Consider the following 17,640-nt stretch of genomic DNA (forward strand, 5'->3'; position numbering starts at 1 on the left):
CTAATTTTTATCCCCTCACGAAGGTATCGTTCAAATCCTCTTCGATGCAGACAAACCACATATGCAACGAATGTGAGGTCAAATCGTACATTTACATAACTCGATTCAATTACGACAAGATCGAAGTCTGGTAAATTTGTTCTTAAATCCACGCAATGGCAGCTATGGGAGAAGTGACACGAAATAATCGATAGACAATCATAAGGACATTGCCCTGAACAGATTTTGATCGAGAGAGACGCAATGAGTGCATAATTGGATCAAATGTTTAAGTGGAAGTTTCAGAGGATTACACGGTCAAGCTGTTGATCCGATGGGGCAGGGACTAGGTGTACACGTATATTATACAATCTTACGCAATCTTCGACAGAACGTCGTTCAACAAGGTGACTGTCTGCGAGTAGTACTTCTCTGCGTCCTTCGTACTCTTCGATCTTGCTGCGTAGTCAAGCTGTAAGACAACGTAGTGTGAGAAAAGATGCCTCCACAAAAAACTTAGTAAAATGATAGTTTAGACTCCTGCTTGAAATTGACAAAAAGTAGCCACGTATTCTGAGAGGATGGGGAAGCTTACAGCATTGAGGGACTCAAAGAGCTTGAGAGACAATGCCTTGAGAGATTTCCTATCTTCCTTTGACTTCGAGGTGATAACTGTGTTCAAGTCGTATCGTAGGTAACCAGCTGATGAGCGCAGACCGTTCTGGACGTATGGCCATGCCTTCTTGTCGATCAGCGACTTCACGTTGATGATGTCCTGGGCAGAGAATTTCGCTCTTTGAGCAGCATCTGCGGGGGACAAAGGCTGAATGAAGAACCTTTCCCTCAAAGGCAAGTCGGTGTCCCTCGCCTGATCAGCGTTCTCAGTACCGGCTGCAATAATAGAGGATATCCGAAGGTCAATGGTGGAGAACATACTGACAAATCATAGATTACATAATTGCTTCCCTGAGGATCATTGGTTAACCACCATCGGTGGTCGCGTCCGGTCGAGAGTGCGGACTAGGTGCAGTAAATGAAAGCGGGTGACTGATTACCACTAGAGAGTTGCATAAACGAAAGACTAATGGTAGGTTCCAGCATGTTACAGAGATATGTGACGCTCGCGGCCACTACTCGATGGCAGAGAGAAACGAACATTGCTCGACACTGACAGAATCCGCTACTGATCATTCGTAGTTACACAAATCCAAACACAGTAACACAATTTCTGACGTAATGGCACTTACGGAGTCCGCCCGATAGAGGGGGAGGAGGCTCGAGCTTGACAGAGCGAGCATCGGCGCGCGCTTCGTTCACGACGGCAGTTCCAACAATGGTGGCAGCCAAGAGGCTAAGGACGGACCTACGGCTCTGTACCGAGGCAGCAGCATCACTCTGCTCCGCCCGGGCGACCACCACAGCGGGCTTGGACACGCACACGGAGTTCACTCTGCTGCTCCCGTTTATCACATTGTTACAGCTCACGAGACCGCCTTGAGTTAGTGCCTGCGATGTACCGCAGAGTCCTGCCATTGCAACCGTGTTGGCCATGTCTGTAAGCGGAAAGGGTTCGACAAAACTCAGTCAGGGCAGCGATAAACTCACGACGTGGAATGCGATCTCAGAAGGGGGGGTGAGGGAGCAGATATGCAGAAGAGGAGGGGGTGGTGTTGTTCCGAGGTGGACAATCCAGGCGCTTCATTCCCTTCTCATTCACTGGCTATGGGGATTTTATGTTTTCAAGTGGACCTCCACGTGTGCAATCCTCTCCACTGAAATGAAGCCCGGCGTTATGCGCATAGCAAAATCTTGCAATATCCTAAAATCCACAAAAGTCCATTTTTCGAAGATGAATGGACCTCCGACGACCTCTCATCCTCACCCCCCCCCTTCCACTCACTGCCCCTTTCACACTCTCGCATTGCTAATGCTGCTCTCACACCATTGCATTGTATCTCACTTCTTAGTTCTCATAAGCAAGTCGGATGTTATTTTATGAATATTTTATATATATATATATATATAAGAATGTTAAATAGACCTAGGTTATTACTAAATTTACCCACCCATTCTAACCATTGTGAAAAGAAAAAAAATTACCTCTAGATTTATTTCTCCAATATTGGGTCCAAAACCAATGAAAACCAACGACATTCATCATGATTACCATATTCTTCATTATAGGTAAGTTGATTTAGTAAAAACTTGGGTCTATTTAACATTCCCTTATATATATATATATATATATATATATATATATAATTTAATATAAAATAGAAAATGCAACATTTTTTTTTAATATGCATATGATATAAAAGATGCAAATGTATATAAGATAAAGAATTCTTACGGGGATAAAAAGGAAAGCTTCTTGTTTAAAAGAAGACCAGAAGTCTAAAAATGTGCATGGATTGATTAGAGGCTTTATTACATGCAAAGCAACAGTAGTACTTACATCAAAAAATGGAAGGGCACATGTATTTTATTTTATTTGTTTTATTTTATTTTTTCCATCATTGTTGGAAGGAGTCAAAATTTGTAAGTTGGAATTGTTAAAACATCTTATTTTAAGAAAAAATGCAAAGTTAGTTCTAATATTGAAACAGACAGAAGTAAAGAATTTGTAGATTACATGTATTTAACTTTTTAAATACCACCTTATATAATTTTTAAGGCAGGCAAAATGTATTCTATAATTTTACAGGGGATTTATTTAGTGAAATGGAAATGTATATATCGAAAAATTGAAAGTATCTTCTTTTTACAAGAATTAAAAGCTATCTTAGAAAAAAAAACAAGTTAAAAGAAAGTAAAGTTTCTAAGATAACATACAAAATGTTGCATAGTAAAAGATCGTAACAGAGTTTTGGGAACAAAGTTATTAATATCCTATGCTTTTTTGACAAGTATATAACATTCCGTAACAATAGAATATACAAATTTTCAGAAAACCTGGAGTAAAAAACATGTATATGTATCAGAACTCAATTACACTTAGTGAGTAATTTATTCAATACATAATTTAAATTATGAATATATAAATGTACATACAAAAACTTGCATTCACCTGTGTTATATATTATGACTTTAAAAAATTTCAAATTTATAAGTACTTTTTATGTTGATTGTATTTCAGATTCATTTTTACATGTCTTTAAGTTAACTCATTATTTCACAATTCTCAAAAATATATAACAGGAGTATTATTTTTCTTTATTTGAAAAATAAAAGAATAGATTTAATTTTTTTTTTTTTGTTAATTTATGATCTGATTGGAATTGGATCAATTTTTTTATTACATTTTCCTTTATTTAACAAATAGGGTTCAAGTACAAAATATTTTTTACAATGTACATATATTATATTTATTTAGAGGTAACATAAATGCTCAAGTTTTATTTGAATGAATTATATGTTCAATGCAATAGTGAAGTCTAGAAGATGTATTTAATAAATTGAAATCTATACATTTAGGGTAATTTGCAGTAGTGAAACTCATCCTCAAGTAAATGTGCAACAATCATTTCAATCCATTTAGAGTTTATCACAATAATATTTTTTTATGCTTGTACTTATAAAACTAAATACATGTATTTGAAATATAGAATGGGTTTTACCACAATTGTCTTAATTGTCATATTTTTAACAGAGTAGCATTTGAAAATCACCATCAATTAATAATAATACAAAAAATTCCTCATAAGTTTGGAAAAGACAATATCTATAATAAAAACAGACCTTTCCCAAAATCCACACTTTGATGTGTATTAGAAATCAAACAATAAAAAAATATGATCAATCAATTAAGAATATATATGAAAATCATATCATTTGGGTTCATAAGAATAATTCTTTCAAAAACAAATTCTAATAATATTCCTCTCTTAACACTTTTTATCTTCTTACACAAGGATTGTGAACCGTATTTTGGGTTCCTTAAAATATCATGAGACATGTGATACATTCATACAACTTAATTTATGAAACACACAAGGTATTAAATGATGTTGACAAAATTTCCCTGGGACAGACAGTGACATACATAGATAATTAGATTGATTAATAGGTTTATTTATTTATTTATTTATTTATTTACGTCTATGCAAATTTGATTAATGAATACAGGTGCTTGAATTCGATGAAGCACTGAACATTTGACCAACATTTACATACACAGAAATAGCATTCTCCTGCTCCTCGAAGCTAACGGCAGCTTTGCCCTACGTGAGAATCCAAAATGTGGCTCGGTGCAGCTTATGCACACTGTGTCGATCGTCAGCAAATGATCTCTCATTTTAAACTTCAGGCAAATCCTTCTGTTCAAGACTGAGTGTAACTCGCAAGAGTTTCTTCATGAATAATGAGAAAATCATGGGTTTTGTTTACATATGACAAGCAAAACCACGCCGAACTCTAGGTGAACTATGCTTGAAATGGACGCCCTGGCTGAGAGTGTTGCTCTTGCGGTGCATCCCATTGCGACACCGACGTCGTAAATGTTTGCAAGGACTAGTGAAAGCTGCTTACAAGAGTTGAGAGATTACGTATCGAAACTTCTCGTCATGTTTGTCTTGACATTGATGATTTCACAAACAGATTTACTGCACATGAGTATCTTTGTAACTCAAAGTTTATCTGCTGTTATGTTCATCATGGTGGTTCCGGTATGTTGATGAGTGCCGCTGCCGAAGCTCCTCCGACTTCCTACTCCTGTGTTGCCGATGACAAAGTCATAAGGGCCACCACTGCAGTCCGCATGGTTGGCCGGTGCTCGGGGAGGTCTTGTGTGCACGATCCTGCAAGTTGCGCCATCTGGAAACAAACCCGCTTCAGTGACATGGGTTCAGCTCGGAAGAAGGAAACTGTTGTACCGAAAGACATGGACAGTAGCTTCAATAATTGGGCAGTCGGAAAAGAATTACCTTCCATGCCGCCTCTAAAGGATACTTATCTCGCAGATTAGGATCCATGAACTTCGGCAGCTTCTCTTTTCCGTTTGGGGATGTAAGTACAGGGTCGAACTGGCACGAACAGCACACTGGTCATAATGACGAGCAACCTATGCTTGTAAGAAGTGGTTATTTCAATGTATCGGCGGCGTAAATTGAAGGTCCAATCTCAGTGGGATATGATAGCACATACAAAATTGACCAGAGCTCCTGGCTCCTTTTCTCGCCATGTAACGCTAGAAGGCGTTGCTTCCCCAGTCATGGTCGACGCTCCTCTCATAATAGCTTCTCTGCCGGACAGAATCTCGAATAGAACGACTCCGAAAGCGTAGACGTCGACCAAGGGTGACACATCTCCAAATCGTGCATACCTGAACTCAGTATTAGGAGTAATTTTACTGTGGATCTTTGGTTTTCATGTATGGGCAATCTTATGCCTCTATGATCAATTGGCTCCCACATCCTACCTTCCACTGAACTAGAATGCGCCACAATAACAGGTCGATGGGAAAATAGTGGATATTGAACTGGAGCTATGGAACAAACAAGAGGGACGACAAAAACGGTGTGCTGCAGGCGGACACAATACAGCACGCTTCGGCGAAGACGCATTATGATTGGTAAATGGCAATCGATTATGTAAGCTTACTCCGGAGACATGTAACCCCAGGTTCCAATCACTCTTGTGGGTATTGTCGCTGAATTATCATCGACTTTTGAATGAGTGAGTTTCGTGAGACCAAAGTCGGCCACCTGCACACATCAGCGCCGCATTGAGTGTTTCGAATCCATCGACTCCTAGAATGTGTCAATTCAGACAATCACGGGAGATAAAGCAGCAGGGATGCAACGTTTTGAGGGAATCGAGAGCCCTAAACCTTCGCATGATAGTGCTTGTCAAGGAGTATGTTGGCGGATTTGATATCTCGGTGAATGTATTTCGGTTTCGTGTGCTCGTGAATGTACTCCAATCCTCGTGCCGCATCTAGTGCTATTTGCACCCTAGACAACCAAGATAATGGTGCAATGCCAGCTGGACACACATATTACACATTAAAATTACTAGCTATATGTAAACCATGTTTATTATGCAGACTGTAGGCAATCAAGTTGAAGTTACTAACGTACAGTTTGGCAACTGATTTTGATGTAAGGTTTAAATCTCTATAACTGTCATCGCTTGGCAATCTACAACGGAGTCTTACCTTTTGTCTTATGTAGATGCTGATCAAGAGTTCCATTCTCCACAAATTCGTATATTAAAAACAGGAATTCTTGGGTACAGTATCCAATCAGTTGGACCTGGCATAATCCGTCACTGAGAGAGTTATGAGATATCTTTAAAGCAAGAACTAGCGATGCTAGCATGACATGGAGCCATAGCACGTTGACGTCGCAACTAGCTGCAACATCAACATAAAATTTCAAGTATTAAAGGAAGAATTCTTTTACCAAATTCGTGTGGTGAACATGTGTGAGAACTTGGAGCTCAGCCATGAACTCCTTGGTTGCTTGTAGGTTCATCTTCTTAATAGCCAACCTCTGCGCGTTACATACACGGAAGTGAGAGCTCTGAGGGTTCTCTATGCTTAGTGAACACCGGAAAAATAATGAAATATTACAGAAATTTCTCTGGAGCTGAATGTGAGAGGGAGAGAATGGTTTCAGCTTGAAAATGAAGGGAAAGCCACACAATCAGTTCTGCACAGAGTGAGTGGAAGACCTGTCCTCGTATCTCCCCATAGTAGACTACTGCAAATCCACCTGCTCCGATCTCGTTTGCCACGCTGAAACCGTTAGTGGCGTTTCTTAGCTCCTCATGTGTGTATTCCACAGAATTATTTGTGCTGTAATCTTTAGGTGATGTGGCCGCGAAAGAATTACTTCCTGGGTTTGAGCTCGCCTTCGAGGATGCTGGTGAATTTCTCACAAAACGCTAAAATCAAAAACTCTAGTGATATGAAGTGAGCAAACTATGACAGTTGTAAGCCATAACATGTTGGGAATGAACTTGAATGGACGACGTAGAATGAGCACACATATCAGAAAAAAACGTAATGCATGTGGATTAGCTCATTCCTTCAAAATTGATGATACCTACATGGAGTTGTGTATCCGAAGTGGCTGTCACCACTATTGGTGAAAAGTGGACGTGAAAGCGTTCGCCTATTCTTATTTTGTTTCCTTCTTTTGTAGACGCAGAAATAGTAGAGAACAAGCGCGAGAACGATGAACAGCACAGCTGCTCCTCCGACTACAGCCCCTACTACAACACCTGTATTGCTAGATTTAGCTCCCCCAGCTCCTGAATTACTTATCCCACTGCAGCCCATCCAATACACACGGTAAGTTTGGATAAGCCGGTCACGAACTGGTAACAGGAACAAAAAATAGCTTGCCACTGGAAATGATCTCCATTCAGAAATCGCAAGCAGGGTTCACATATCTATAGAAAGTTGGGGTTTTGCTTCGCTTGCAACCCTATCTTAGGTTCCATTCCATTTCTTTTTATCAAAGTATTGGTATTGAAAAAACACTTTTTTGATTTAAGGTGCAGAGTGACGAGTTCGCAAGATTTTGGATGCATTTTGTGCTCGATGGCACTGGCAGTACTCGTAAATATTAGAAATAAAACCGTCGGAGAAGATCTTGAACTTACCTTCCATATGGGGTGTAATTCCCGTTCCTATCTGTGGTCACCAAACAACCACCCACGTGTTACAGAATCGTCACATTAGCCAGTGCGCAAAACTTTTGTCAAGTCGCATTGAAGCATGGCTACTTAACATTCTGCATAATCACGTAAAATAATGGATGAGAATCAGCTCAACACAAAGAGAATTGCATACCCAACTTTTCAACTATTAAGAATGAGGATTCATAGTCTGTCACTGAGAAACTGATACCTGGGATGGGGATGAAGGCATACTGCGTGGGCTGTGCATTGTCCCAGACGATGCCTGGATTGAATCGCTTCACAAGATCTACACTAGTATTGAAATCCGATGCAATGCCACTTAGGTTGCTACCCGTACCAGTCACTACCGGATACGTTAGGAAAAGGCCATAATCAGAACTCACGCTAGGGTTCCCACACGAGCAATTCACAGGGATATCCAAGTAAGTTCCTGCTTTCACAGTATTTTTATCTGCAAGAGTGTTCCAGCTTGCTACCCAATCAGGTTGCGTCAGGTTTTGGAAGGCGTTGCTGGTAATATTGACAACAGAACCGTCATCAGTGACCTGGATTCACGAAACCAATTGTGAGCAAACATCATGCAGCCCAATTGTCCCTGCCACCCCCAAAATCTCACCACGTCAACGAAACAGGCTCACAGCCATTTAGAAAAACCTGCACGTGAATTACACTAAGCTTGCGGAGATTCCGTGAAGCTTAACCTGGCCCACCCACATAAACATGCCAATGATATGGAACCACAAATTAACTGAGAATAATCGTATCGGAGTTGAACAACGATACCTGATACGGGAACTTGTGTAACATTTGGTCGTTAACACAGTCGCATCTGAAAGGAACGTATAAGGGATTACCAGTGACTATGTAATTTGTTTCAACAATACTGGGATTCACTGCTAGAATCTGCGTCTCGGATGTTCGAAACTTGTGGCCAATGGAGTCCATTGTCTCAGTATACTGAATGATATAGAATGCGCATGCTGTGTCGCACCCTGTTTCTGGAAGACAGACAGCTCCACATCTCCGGGGATCAAACAACGCACAGTGAAGCAGAAGAGCCCTCAGCAATATACCACTCCCAGCTGCCCGTGATTTCGCCAGCGAATCCTGCCGCCCCATTCCGGTAAACCCAACTCGGAGTGAAACAGTTACACCCACATGTGTGTATTCATGCACATGGATGGGCTACAACCGCTTTCTGATCCGTCGTAGTCACGGCGTATTGTTCCTTTTTTTTGTGGAGGGCGGCAGAAAACTCTTGCTGCTCTTCAACTGAAGAGGTATTACTGCTCTCGATCGTTCAGGGAAGTTTTATGGTCTAAATTGGAACAGTGAGCTTAGCGGAAGTGACCACCGCTACCCACAACCCAGAAAATGCTTCACCAATGGCAGTAATCCCAATAGAATGAATCGTAACGCGATCACTCTCAATCTAGAACTCCAGAATCCTCACCGCTGCAGACCAAAGACGTCAGAAATTATTCAATGGCTTTCTAATGGACATGAACAGCTTTCGCTACAACTTCAAGCCGACAAGATTCTGCTTTCACAGGAACGAGATGAATGAGATCTCTTGAACCTGAGTGGACCTTCAGTCTTCCAAACAAACCTCCACAGCGTATCAATCGCTCAAAACACTTCCAAACACTCTACAACTATCTACCTACCAGTGTCTCTCTCACACAGTGACCATAATCCGCGTGTACAGCACACCCACGTCCAATCGTCACACCTCTCTCAAACCGCGTTAGGCAATGATCCCAAGTCTAAGCAAAATTCCACCCGCAGAAGCACCGGTCACTGCGACGCTGCAGGCGAAGAGAAGGAGAAAAGGAGGAGCTGGGGGAGTGTGATGAAGCCGTGCAAGTTGCTGATTGCAAGGAGACAAAAGCAAAAACACGGCACCGTTACGCAACGCTGAACTCACGCTGCAGTATAAAAACGTTTATGCCGCGACCCAGTTCCGTTACGGTGTCGGCGGCTTAGCTTCGTGTTCCCCCTAATCTAGACACTAATCCCCGGCTGCTCACCCATTGTAGGTGGCGATGGCGATGGCGGCTCCAACATCTCGCATCAGCTGCTCGGCAAAACTATGGCTGCAAAACAATGTAAAAACACGAGGTTTAGCACAATTGCATCAAGAAAAGTTGTCACTTTTGATGAGTTAAAATATTTGAGCAAATTGAATCCAACTAGAGCTTAGAATTAGTTGACAATAGAATAGATCGGAACTGTTGCATATTGCTTGTATTATGATTCTACATGATGCAATCAGTTTACAGTTGAACAGAATAGAATTCATTTGTAAATCGCGTCATTCTCTGAATGCAGGGATGTCGTTTTGTGATACTGTAATTATTCGAAATAGAAGGCTAAACTTTTCTTTTAGTTTCAAACTTTTCTTTTAGTACTGCAATACAGGATATGTGGGACTTTAGACATGTAGCTTATTTTTATTTATTATTTTATTTACTTATATATTGACAACATAAGAAAAGATTCTAATGCATGTGTATATGTATGTGTATATATGCATCTGTATGTTGCAGATAAATAAAAGTGTAATGCGTAATTTCAAAACCACCAGAGTGATGTAACCTTACTGATTTTAAGTATTTGATTGTCCAATTGTGTTTGAATTTAAAACATTTTTTTTCCAAACTCTTATTTTTGATAATTTGTATGTTGATAAACATCTTTATTAAAATTGTATATAATTTTGGTCTTTCATAATGTGATCTAGTATTTGAAAGAAATTTTTATCAAATCAGGTCAAGATAAATTAAAACTTGTATATAAATACAATCTTTTTTTATTTATAAGTTATTTATTATATGAATTATCTATTTCTCTTTTGATATGCATGCATAGTATTAAAAGAATATTATGTAGGATATTTTTGATTGGTTACCATACATCTTATCTAAACCACTAAGTTATGATTTTTTATTTAATATTATATAATGATTATGATTAGTCTTAATATAAAAAATAAACAAAATTTTAGTATAATTTCTTTTAGGCTCATGGTACAAGTACACCCTAAGTTGTTATATGCACACCCATTATGTCTACACACACACCCAAAGCTTCTGATTAACTCATCCAAATCCCTTTTTTCTTGCCTTGATGTAGGTTATGGCCCCCCTCCCTCTCTTCCTTGCTCTAGTGCAGGTTTTAGTCCCTCTCAAAGGGAGGTTAGGGTTGATAGGAGATTTATGGCTCATGTTGCAAGAAAAGAAGTGAAGGAGTTTATGAAAGAAGAAGAGTATTTTTTGCACCCCATGAATATTAAGCTTGAGAAGTTTAATAGAGTTTTTATAGGGAAAAAAGAAGACTACATTATTTGTATACAAGAGCTAAAGCATTTAAGAAATGCATAAGGAATATTCAACTATCAATGCTTAATCTTTGCCTTCTTGCAATCTAAGCGAACAAGAAAGGAAGAGAGGCGGTGGGACTTGTGCCAAGGCAAGAAAGAGAGGGAGGAGGCCACAACCCCCATTGGGGCAAGGGAGAGAAGGAGGACAACAAAGACTCTCACCAAGACAAGAAAAAAAAGAATTTGGGTGAACCAATCAGAAACCTTGGGTATGTATATAAACATAATGGGTGTGCATATAACAACTTGAGGTGTGCTTGTAGCTTGAGCCTATCTCTTATATAAGCCTCATACAATTTTAAAAAACTTACACTATTAAGTTATATTACACATATGGCATTGTATTTCTCTTAATTTTTTTTGTATATCACAATTATAGAATCTAATTTTCTTAATTAATAGATTAAATTAAATGCAAAAATTAAAGATTAAAATTATGTTTATATTATTTTTGATACAAAATATCATTTAAAACATTGCATAATTTATATTTATATATATATATTTTAACTGTTATATTTAATTATATATATATATATATTATAAATTATTAACATTATAAATTATAATATCATTTAAAACATTACATAATTTAAAATATATATATATATATATATAAATATAAATATAAATTATAATTATAATTATATAAATATAAATATAAATTATATATATATATTAACATTATAAATTATTTCACAAATGCTTTTTATATACATATATATATATATATTATAAATGAAATATTTATAAATGTAATTTAACATGAATACACATAATGATTATGTGAACTTATTGCATAAAAAAATTAGTAAAAAATCAATCAATCAATCAACAAAGTTGCAAATGTTCGTCAAATATCCTGCCAAATGTTTCCGAATGATAGTAAAAAATATATAATATGATAGTCCAAAACACGACATAAATTCATATCTCAATTTTCTTGAGCTACGAACAGAAAATCCAATGACGAAAACGAATGAATGAAAATAATCCAAAACGATAACGAACGGGAAGTGAACGAGAAAGAACGTGGATGAATGAGAACGCGGGTCAGGAAGAGGAAAGGCACCCACGAGCCCCCCGCCGCTGCGTTACTGGTTGCAAGAATAATCCCATGCCTGTGAATGAATCCCCAACACCAGCTTCTTCTTCTTCTTCGATTTTCTCGGCACCACCAGGAGGAGGGCCCAGTTCCTCATAGAGATGAAAAAAAAAAAAAAACAAAACAAAACAAAACAAAAAACAAAACACAAAACAGCTTCTTTTGATCAGATGCTACCGCCACAATTTCATTGAACTCACGATAACTAGAGCATGGACTCCCTGGTGTTGGCTGGTTGGTGTGGAATAAATAGCTTTTGGAATCATGGCGAGATAGCCAAAGCCCATCCTGGAGTCAGAGCTGTCGAAGAAAACTTTGCTTCGAACATAATACTTTATAGAGAATCGTCGAAAGCCTCGGCGACTTGGGAGACTGAAACTGAAGTGGTAATTTGTCGGAAGAGTTGGGATGGTACGGGCCTATCTTTGTAGGGGTATCGTCTTTGCTGACTGAATACTACCCAGGCGATGATTTCGTAGCTCGTGGTTAAATTTTTTGCTTACTTCCGTGCAGGTCTTTGTTTTTCCAACACACAGTGACCGAAATTATGGGTTCTTTTGCACTTTGGACTGATGTGTTGCAGGATTCTCCTGGGTTGGATGAAGAAATTGGGCTGCTGCTAGTGTTTTTTTTTTTTTTTTTTTTTTTTTTTTTGGAACAGTTCGTGATGCTTCAAGTATGACGCTAATAAAATGTTTTTCTGAGGGTGAACATGCGGCAGCTCTCTTCTTCTGCATGCGTTGTGACTTTTGTTCGGCGCAACAAAACCTGTGGGTGTGTTGCTGGACAATATCCTTGCAACATGTCTCCAGAACATTTGCATCGAAATCTTCATGGTTGTGATGCAGTTTAGGAACTGCAATGCCTTTTAGGATAGACTGTGACTCAGTGATCAGGTTGGCCAAAGCCTCACTCATCTGGATTTCACAACATCTTGGTCGCCACCATATCACTTGATTGTTTCATATGGCTGACAGAAAGTTAAGTTTTTTTTGCTGTACTGGTCTTTTGGAAGTGTTTTCCCCGGCTGATACGTTTTCATGAACATGTGATTTGATAGTGATCACAAGAACCCAGTTGTCACAAGGATCAAAAGTCCTTAAATATTTTACACAATATAAACATGCTAGCTACAAATTCGGCATGACTAAATATCCACTTGTTTACCCCAACCCAATTCTACACCGCTTCAATAGTAATCCAAGAATATAGTTGGTTGCAAATCTTGATTAAGTCCGGTGCGTCCAGTGCCTCTTGGAATGGCGACTCAGAAGGACAATACAACTGCTACTCAGGGTAGTTGCGTTAATTTCATCACAATTCACGAGATCATCAGGTGAAGTCACAATTCCCTTATGTCCAACCCGAATGCACGAGTGCTAAGCCACAAGCTCGCTTTACTTCATGCAACAATGCTCGTCGTGGTTTGACAATCCTCATTCTGCAGGAAAATTGAGATAATCAGCTGGAATGCAAGCTGTTTAGACACCAGAATAAGATGTAGAAAATAAACAATTGTTTTCCTCGTACCCAAACAGAAAAGAAAAGAAAAGAAAAGCGTAGTACAGACAACAAAGAGAATATGTAAAGTAACCATTTCTGGCAAACATGGAGGCCATTGTTGATATAGATAATTTCCACCATTGTGTTTGAAAGGTCGGTCGTCCTCATCCTTCAGTTTGCTTGCCAGATATTCTCTTTGTTGCCTCCTTCGCTGTCTCAAAGTAAAGCAGTGGTGTAAAATTGCAAGAACACTAAGAAGTGCCAGAGCTCCTGCGACTCCATATGCAATCCCCAACAACACTCCAGCTATGGTTATGTCATCCGCATCGCCTGGCCAATTTTCAAACACATATACAATTATTAGATGATAATTTCTCTGCGGTCAAATATTCTACAATTGTCCAAGATGGTTGTGATCTTAAGCTAGAGCAGGAATGGAATGAAGGCACTCTTCTGGTTCCTTGATTGTGTGGCCTGTCTGTAGTCGAGTGTCTCTGTGTCATCTATCTCATGTGCATGCACAAAGTAGACACATATCTTGAACTTCAAAGGCGTATAGGTATTTGAAGTTGCCTCGCTTACTTGAGCCACTGTTGAACAAACGAGATGGTCAGGAGTTTAAATACACACTTTCGTTTGCACAAATAGCATATGTAAGGTATCAGGCTCAATGAACTAGAGGATTCAGATTCTCCTGAAAGATTTGTGAAAACCATTATGCATGACATGGTCTACGTGATAAACATGAGAGGAGATCACGGAAACTTACAAGTCGAACTGAGGATAACTTCCAGTCTCATCTGAAATCAACAATCGAGCACCCATGACAGACAAATGAGTCACGTAGAGAAGCCATAAGCAAGCATGACATCTATACTAAAGACAATCTCAAGGTGATGGGAGTTAGGGTTGCAGATGATCGATGGACTCTGGCAACGAATCGAGAGAAATCTTGTACCTGCCACCGGGATAAAAGCATATTGCTCGGGCTGTGAGTTATTCCAGACCACAAGAGGGTTGTACACCCTCAGAAGCGCTTCACTTGTGTTGAAATTCGAAGCAAGGCCGCTCACATTTCCAGCAGTACAAGCCGCCACCACATAAGTTAGGAAAAGGCCGTAACCAAGGCTCACTCTCGGGTCTCCACAGAAGCACTGAACAGGAATTTTCATGCTAGTTCCGGTTTCAATGAAATTGAGGTTAGGTATTCCATTCCAGTACCCTATCCAAGTTTCCTTGGTGAGATCCTCGTAGATTTTCTTAGAGATGAAACCTATAGTATTGGTTCTTTGAACCTAAAATTTCAAAAAAACGAACTCTAAGCACCGAAAACATTTTAAATCAGTGCAGAATACTTCACAAGTGCACAGATCATCAAATGAAACCCAGAAGCGAAGGGAAGGAATGTCCATGACTGCTCAATGTATGAATGAAAATTTTGTGAGCGACTTTACAAGCACACCTGATGCTTGAACATATGCAATAGTTGGTCTTGTATGCACCCGCAATTGAAAGGAATGTACAGTGGCTGATGGGTAACGATACTCTGCTTGTCAACAATGCTGGGGTTGACCGCTAGAATTTCGTCAGATGTCACTTGAAATTTCTCTCCGACTGAATCCAGCGTCTCATTCGCTTGGACTTTGTAGTAGGCATACGCAGTGTTGCACCCGCTCTGTGGTATACAGCCGGCCTCTGCTATCCAGAGATCAATGAAAGACCACTGGATCAGAAAAAGCCACACCAACCCTTTCCTCGGCCGCCATGGTCTTTCCAGTGCATTATTCTGCTCCCTCATGTAGCGCATCTTCGTGAACTTGCAGGTAGAAGATGAAAGTCGTATTCTCAGTGTTCAAGTTAAAGCTCACATAGATAGCTAAACATTCTCTGGCCGTGACGATGGCCGAAGATGCAGATACTCCTCACACCCAACATCGGTCATTGAGCTGCGAGAACGGCATCTCTATGCAAAGCTTTCGAGGTCCTGGAGCTGAGAATGACTTAGGAAACCAAATTTGCGGGTATAAGGTTGACTGCCAATCTTAACTACAGTGTTCCATCAACAGATAGCGGACTGTTGATTTACCGACTGCATATGACTAAGTCGAGTCCGTGCCGACGGCCCAATTCAAGAAACTGCCGCGACTAATTCCTCGCGCGAAGGAGAGAAAACTTGGCTTTCCACGATATCATCTACCACAACTTGATTGCATGCAGAGGGAGGTTACGAAGCGCGCCCTTGCTTCTCATAAAGCTGTGGCAGATGTCGCTGAAGTCGGTGTGACAAGTGAGCCCACCTCCATCATTCCACAAAAAGATGCAGATACCAATAGATCGACCGAGATTTTATTTGAGACAAATCTCTTGAGTGAACATAATCTTGGATGAGCACGACTGCCTCTAAACGTAATTTGTTGCGTCCAATTCAATGAGCATCAACAGTGTAATGACGAATCAAGCAACTTGACCGAAACTAAATCCCCGAGAATGAGGCCCAGACCTTCTTCCCATATGAGCCTACTTATAAATATGAGATGGAGCTCGTAGGTAAGCAAGACCAGTGATCTGGTGAAGAAATATATTAGGATAAGAAGTCCAATAACAGAGAAGACTCAGATAACTTGGCATTAGCCCGACTGACAACAGAAATGATTTCTAGTCTTTTGACTATACCTGCAATTCTTTCCAGATGGCGACTATCTCGCCACCCACATCACCCTTAACACTTTCCTGCCAATCCTGTTAAAAAAAGAAAAAGGGATAGAGTTCAGAAGTGCGACACAAGGTCATGAGACTTACGACTATACCATTTGTGGGGAAACATCAATTCTCTCGAATTAGGGAAACAAAAGAGGATTTGCTCAATCCCTGTGTGTAATCTTCACAATACGCTCTACTCGTGTTTGAAGACAGTTGAGATAAAAAAAAAAAAAAAAAAAAAAAAAAAAACCTAATACAATGCACGAGGGAGCTCTCAGTCTGTGGCGGAATATTCAACTTGGGTAGTAGGAAACTAACATGACTATTCTCCGTTGAAACAAGATGCAGTCATACATTATTTATCACACATCTACTTGTTGAATAGTGACATGCCTCGGTTTGAAGACTTGTGCGACTACATCGGCGAGCTGTGGCCATGCTTCTACTCGTTGAAAGTGAGAGGAAGAAGAAGAAGAAGGAAGTTGCTACTGTTGTATCACATGTGGGTTAGAACACAAGCACTTTATTGACTAAATCTGAGAAATACACTTCGAGGATCATCGAGAGTAAAAAAAGAAAAAATGAAAACCAATAGAGACCTATTCTAGGTGGCGGCTGCAGCCTATGCTGTGAGCTTTGATACAAACTCTGCTTTTTCTTCATGGGCATTGACAGCTTTGTCTCCGAGCTCGTTGAGCTGAAACTGGACGCAACTCAACAACACACCAGCTTCGGTATTCCCAAGGTCTCTCCTTTTTGTTTTCTTCTGCATGATTGTCGGTTCCTGCAGCATCCCAAATTGCGAGATTTTATAGTACTCTTCTGCCATTCATTGATTCATTCTAGTACTGTAAACGTGACATACTGAATTTTTAATTTATAGTTTGAAACTGAAGGGAAGTTGATCCCTTTGCTATTGATGTGAGGAAATCACAATTGGGTGTAATGTTTGAGTCTCAGGTGATCACTTACTGTTGTTTGGGGGCTGGAGATCTGAATCAGAACATGGTGAAGAGATGCTCCAATTGAATGAATATGGGGTTGTGTTCCGTGAGATTTGATTCTGGTACAGAAAATCTTGCTTAGCATGTACAAAGTATTAAATTTCTGTGGCAGACAGTTGGGATTTTTGAGAAGTCATGAAGGATTTCTTTTAACTTTCAATTTTGTACATTTTATGGTATATTAAAAAGATGTACTGCATCGTAGTTATCATGTTGCAGCGGATTTAAATGATACCCTAGAAAATCACATCACTAATATGGATAAAAAAAAAAAGGTCTAAATACATACTTTGTTGAGTGGATGGTACATGTATAGGACT

The 17,640-nt window shown here is 39.6% G+C and overlaps 3 protein-coding genes across 5 annotated transcripts; all 3 read right to left on the bottom strand.

Annotated features, from left to right (window-relative positions):
• Positions 1 to 244: 244 nt before the first annotated feature.
• LOC112282949 (oxygen-evolving enhancer protein 3-2, chloroplastic) lies at positions 245 to 1,584 on the bottom strand. The gene is made up of 3 exons (XM_024521176.2): positions 1,227 to 1,584; positions 575 to 870; positions 245 to 451 (listed from the first exon to the last, which is right to left on the bottom strand). Exons 1-3 carry the CDS (start codon positions 1,528 to 1,530, stop codon positions 353 to 355), a joined length of 699 nt encoding a protein of 232 aa, XP_024376944.1. The 5' UTR covers positions 1,531 to 1,584; the 3' UTR covers positions 245 to 352.
• Positions 1,585 to 4,034: 2,450 nt separating this feature from the next.
• On the bottom strand, positions 4,035 to 9,632 carry LOC112282536 (chitin elicitor receptor kinase 1-like). Its single transcript, XM_024520221.3, has 12 exons — positions 8,410 to 9,632; positions 7,835 to 8,171; positions 7,588 to 7,618; positions 7,030 to 7,250; positions 6,652 to 6,842; positions 6,381 to 6,470; positions 6,134 to 6,230; positions 5,807 to 5,961; positions 5,578 to 5,681; positions 5,122 to 5,299; positions 4,902 to 5,000; positions 4,035 to 4,791 (listed from the first exon to the last, which is right to left on the bottom strand). The coding sequence occupies exons 1-12, from the start codon at positions 8,743 to 8,745 to the stop codon at positions 4,684 to 4,686; spliced, it is 1,947 nt and encodes a 648-aa protein (XP_024375989.1). The 5' UTR covers positions 8,746 to 9,632; the 3' UTR covers positions 4,035 to 4,683.
• Positions 9,633 to 13,190: 3,558 nt separating this feature from the next.
• LOC112282537 (chitin elicitor receptor kinase 1-like) lies at positions 13,191 to 17,030 on the bottom strand. Of its 3 annotated transcripts, XM_090250242.1 has the most exons (7): positions 16,710 to 17,024; positions 15,079 to 16,355; positions 14,575 to 14,911; positions 14,386 to 14,416; positions 14,190 to 14,206; positions 13,708 to 13,946; positions 13,191 to 13,554 (listed from the first exon to the last, which is right to left on the bottom strand). In XM_090250242.1, exons 2-7 carry the CDS (start codon positions 15,421 to 15,423, stop codon positions 13,516 to 13,518), a joined length of 1,008 nt encoding a protein of 335 aa, XP_090106368.1. In that variant the 5' UTR covers positions 15,424 to 16,355; positions 16,710 to 17,024; the 3' UTR covers positions 13,191 to 13,515. The 3 variants fall into 3 exon arrangements, with proteins under 3 accessions (XP_090106368.1, XP_024375992.1, XP_024375990.1); XM_024520224.3 differs by having other exon boundaries at positions 13,755 to 13,946; positions 15,079 to 17,030; XM_024520222.3 differs by lacking the exon at positions 16,710 to 17,024 and having other exon boundaries at positions 15,079 to 16,550.
• Between the last annotated feature and the right edge of the window lie 610 nt (positions 17,031 to 17,640).

Source organism: Physcomitrium patens, chromosome 5 (genome assembly GCF_059467195.1).
Source record: "Physcomitrium patens ecotype Gransden chromosome 5, ASM5946719v1, whole genome shotgun sequence".
Taxonomy (NCBI): Eukaryota; Viridiplantae; Streptophyta; class Bryopsida; order Funariales; family Funariaceae; genus Physcomitrium; species Physcomitrium patens.

What these genes read in the sequence shown, in the direction of transcription:
- LOC112282537 (XM_090250242.1), bottom strand. Translation starts at nt 15,423, where the DNA reads ATGCGCTACATGAGGGAGCAGAATAATGCACTGGAAAGACCATGGCGG. An exon ending in TGCATATGTTCAAGCATCAG is followed by an intron (nt 14,912 to 15,078) that starts GTGTGCTTGTAA and finishes TTGAAATTTTAG; the next exon opens with GTTCAAAGAACCAATACTAT. An exon ending in TGCTTTTATCCCGGTGGCAG is followed by an intron (nt 14,417 to 14,574) that starts GTACAAGATTTC and finishes TGTTGATTTCAG; the next exon opens with ATGAGACTGGAAGTTATCCT.
- LOC112282536 (XM_024520221.3), bottom strand. Translation starts at nt 8,745, where the DNA reads ATGGGGCGGCAGGATTCGCTGGCGAAATCACGGGCAGCTGGGAGTGGT. An exon ending in TACACAAGTTCCCGTATCAG is followed by an intron (nt 8,172 to 8,409) that starts GTATCGTTGTTC and finishes TCGTGAATCCAG; the next exon opens with GTCACTGATGACGGTTCTGT. An exon ending in CTTTAGAGGCGGCATGGAAG is followed by an intron (nt 4,792 to 4,901) that starts GTAATTCTTTTC and finishes GTTTGTTTCCAG; the next exon opens with ATGGCGCAACTTGCAGGATC.
- LOC112282949 (XM_024521176.2), bottom strand. Translation starts at nt 1,530, where the DNA reads ATGGCCAACACGGTTGCAATGGCAGGACTCTGCGGTACATCGCAGGCA. An exon ending in CCCTCTATCGGGCGGACTCC is followed by an intron (nt 871 to 1,226) that starts GTAAGTGCCATT and finishes CTATTATTGCAG; the next exon opens with CCGGTACTGAGAACGCTGAT. An exon ending in TCTTTGAGTCCCTCAATGCT is followed by an intron (nt 452 to 574) that starts GTAAGCTTCCCC and finishes GTTGTCTTACAG; the next exon opens with CTTGACTACGCAGCAAGATC.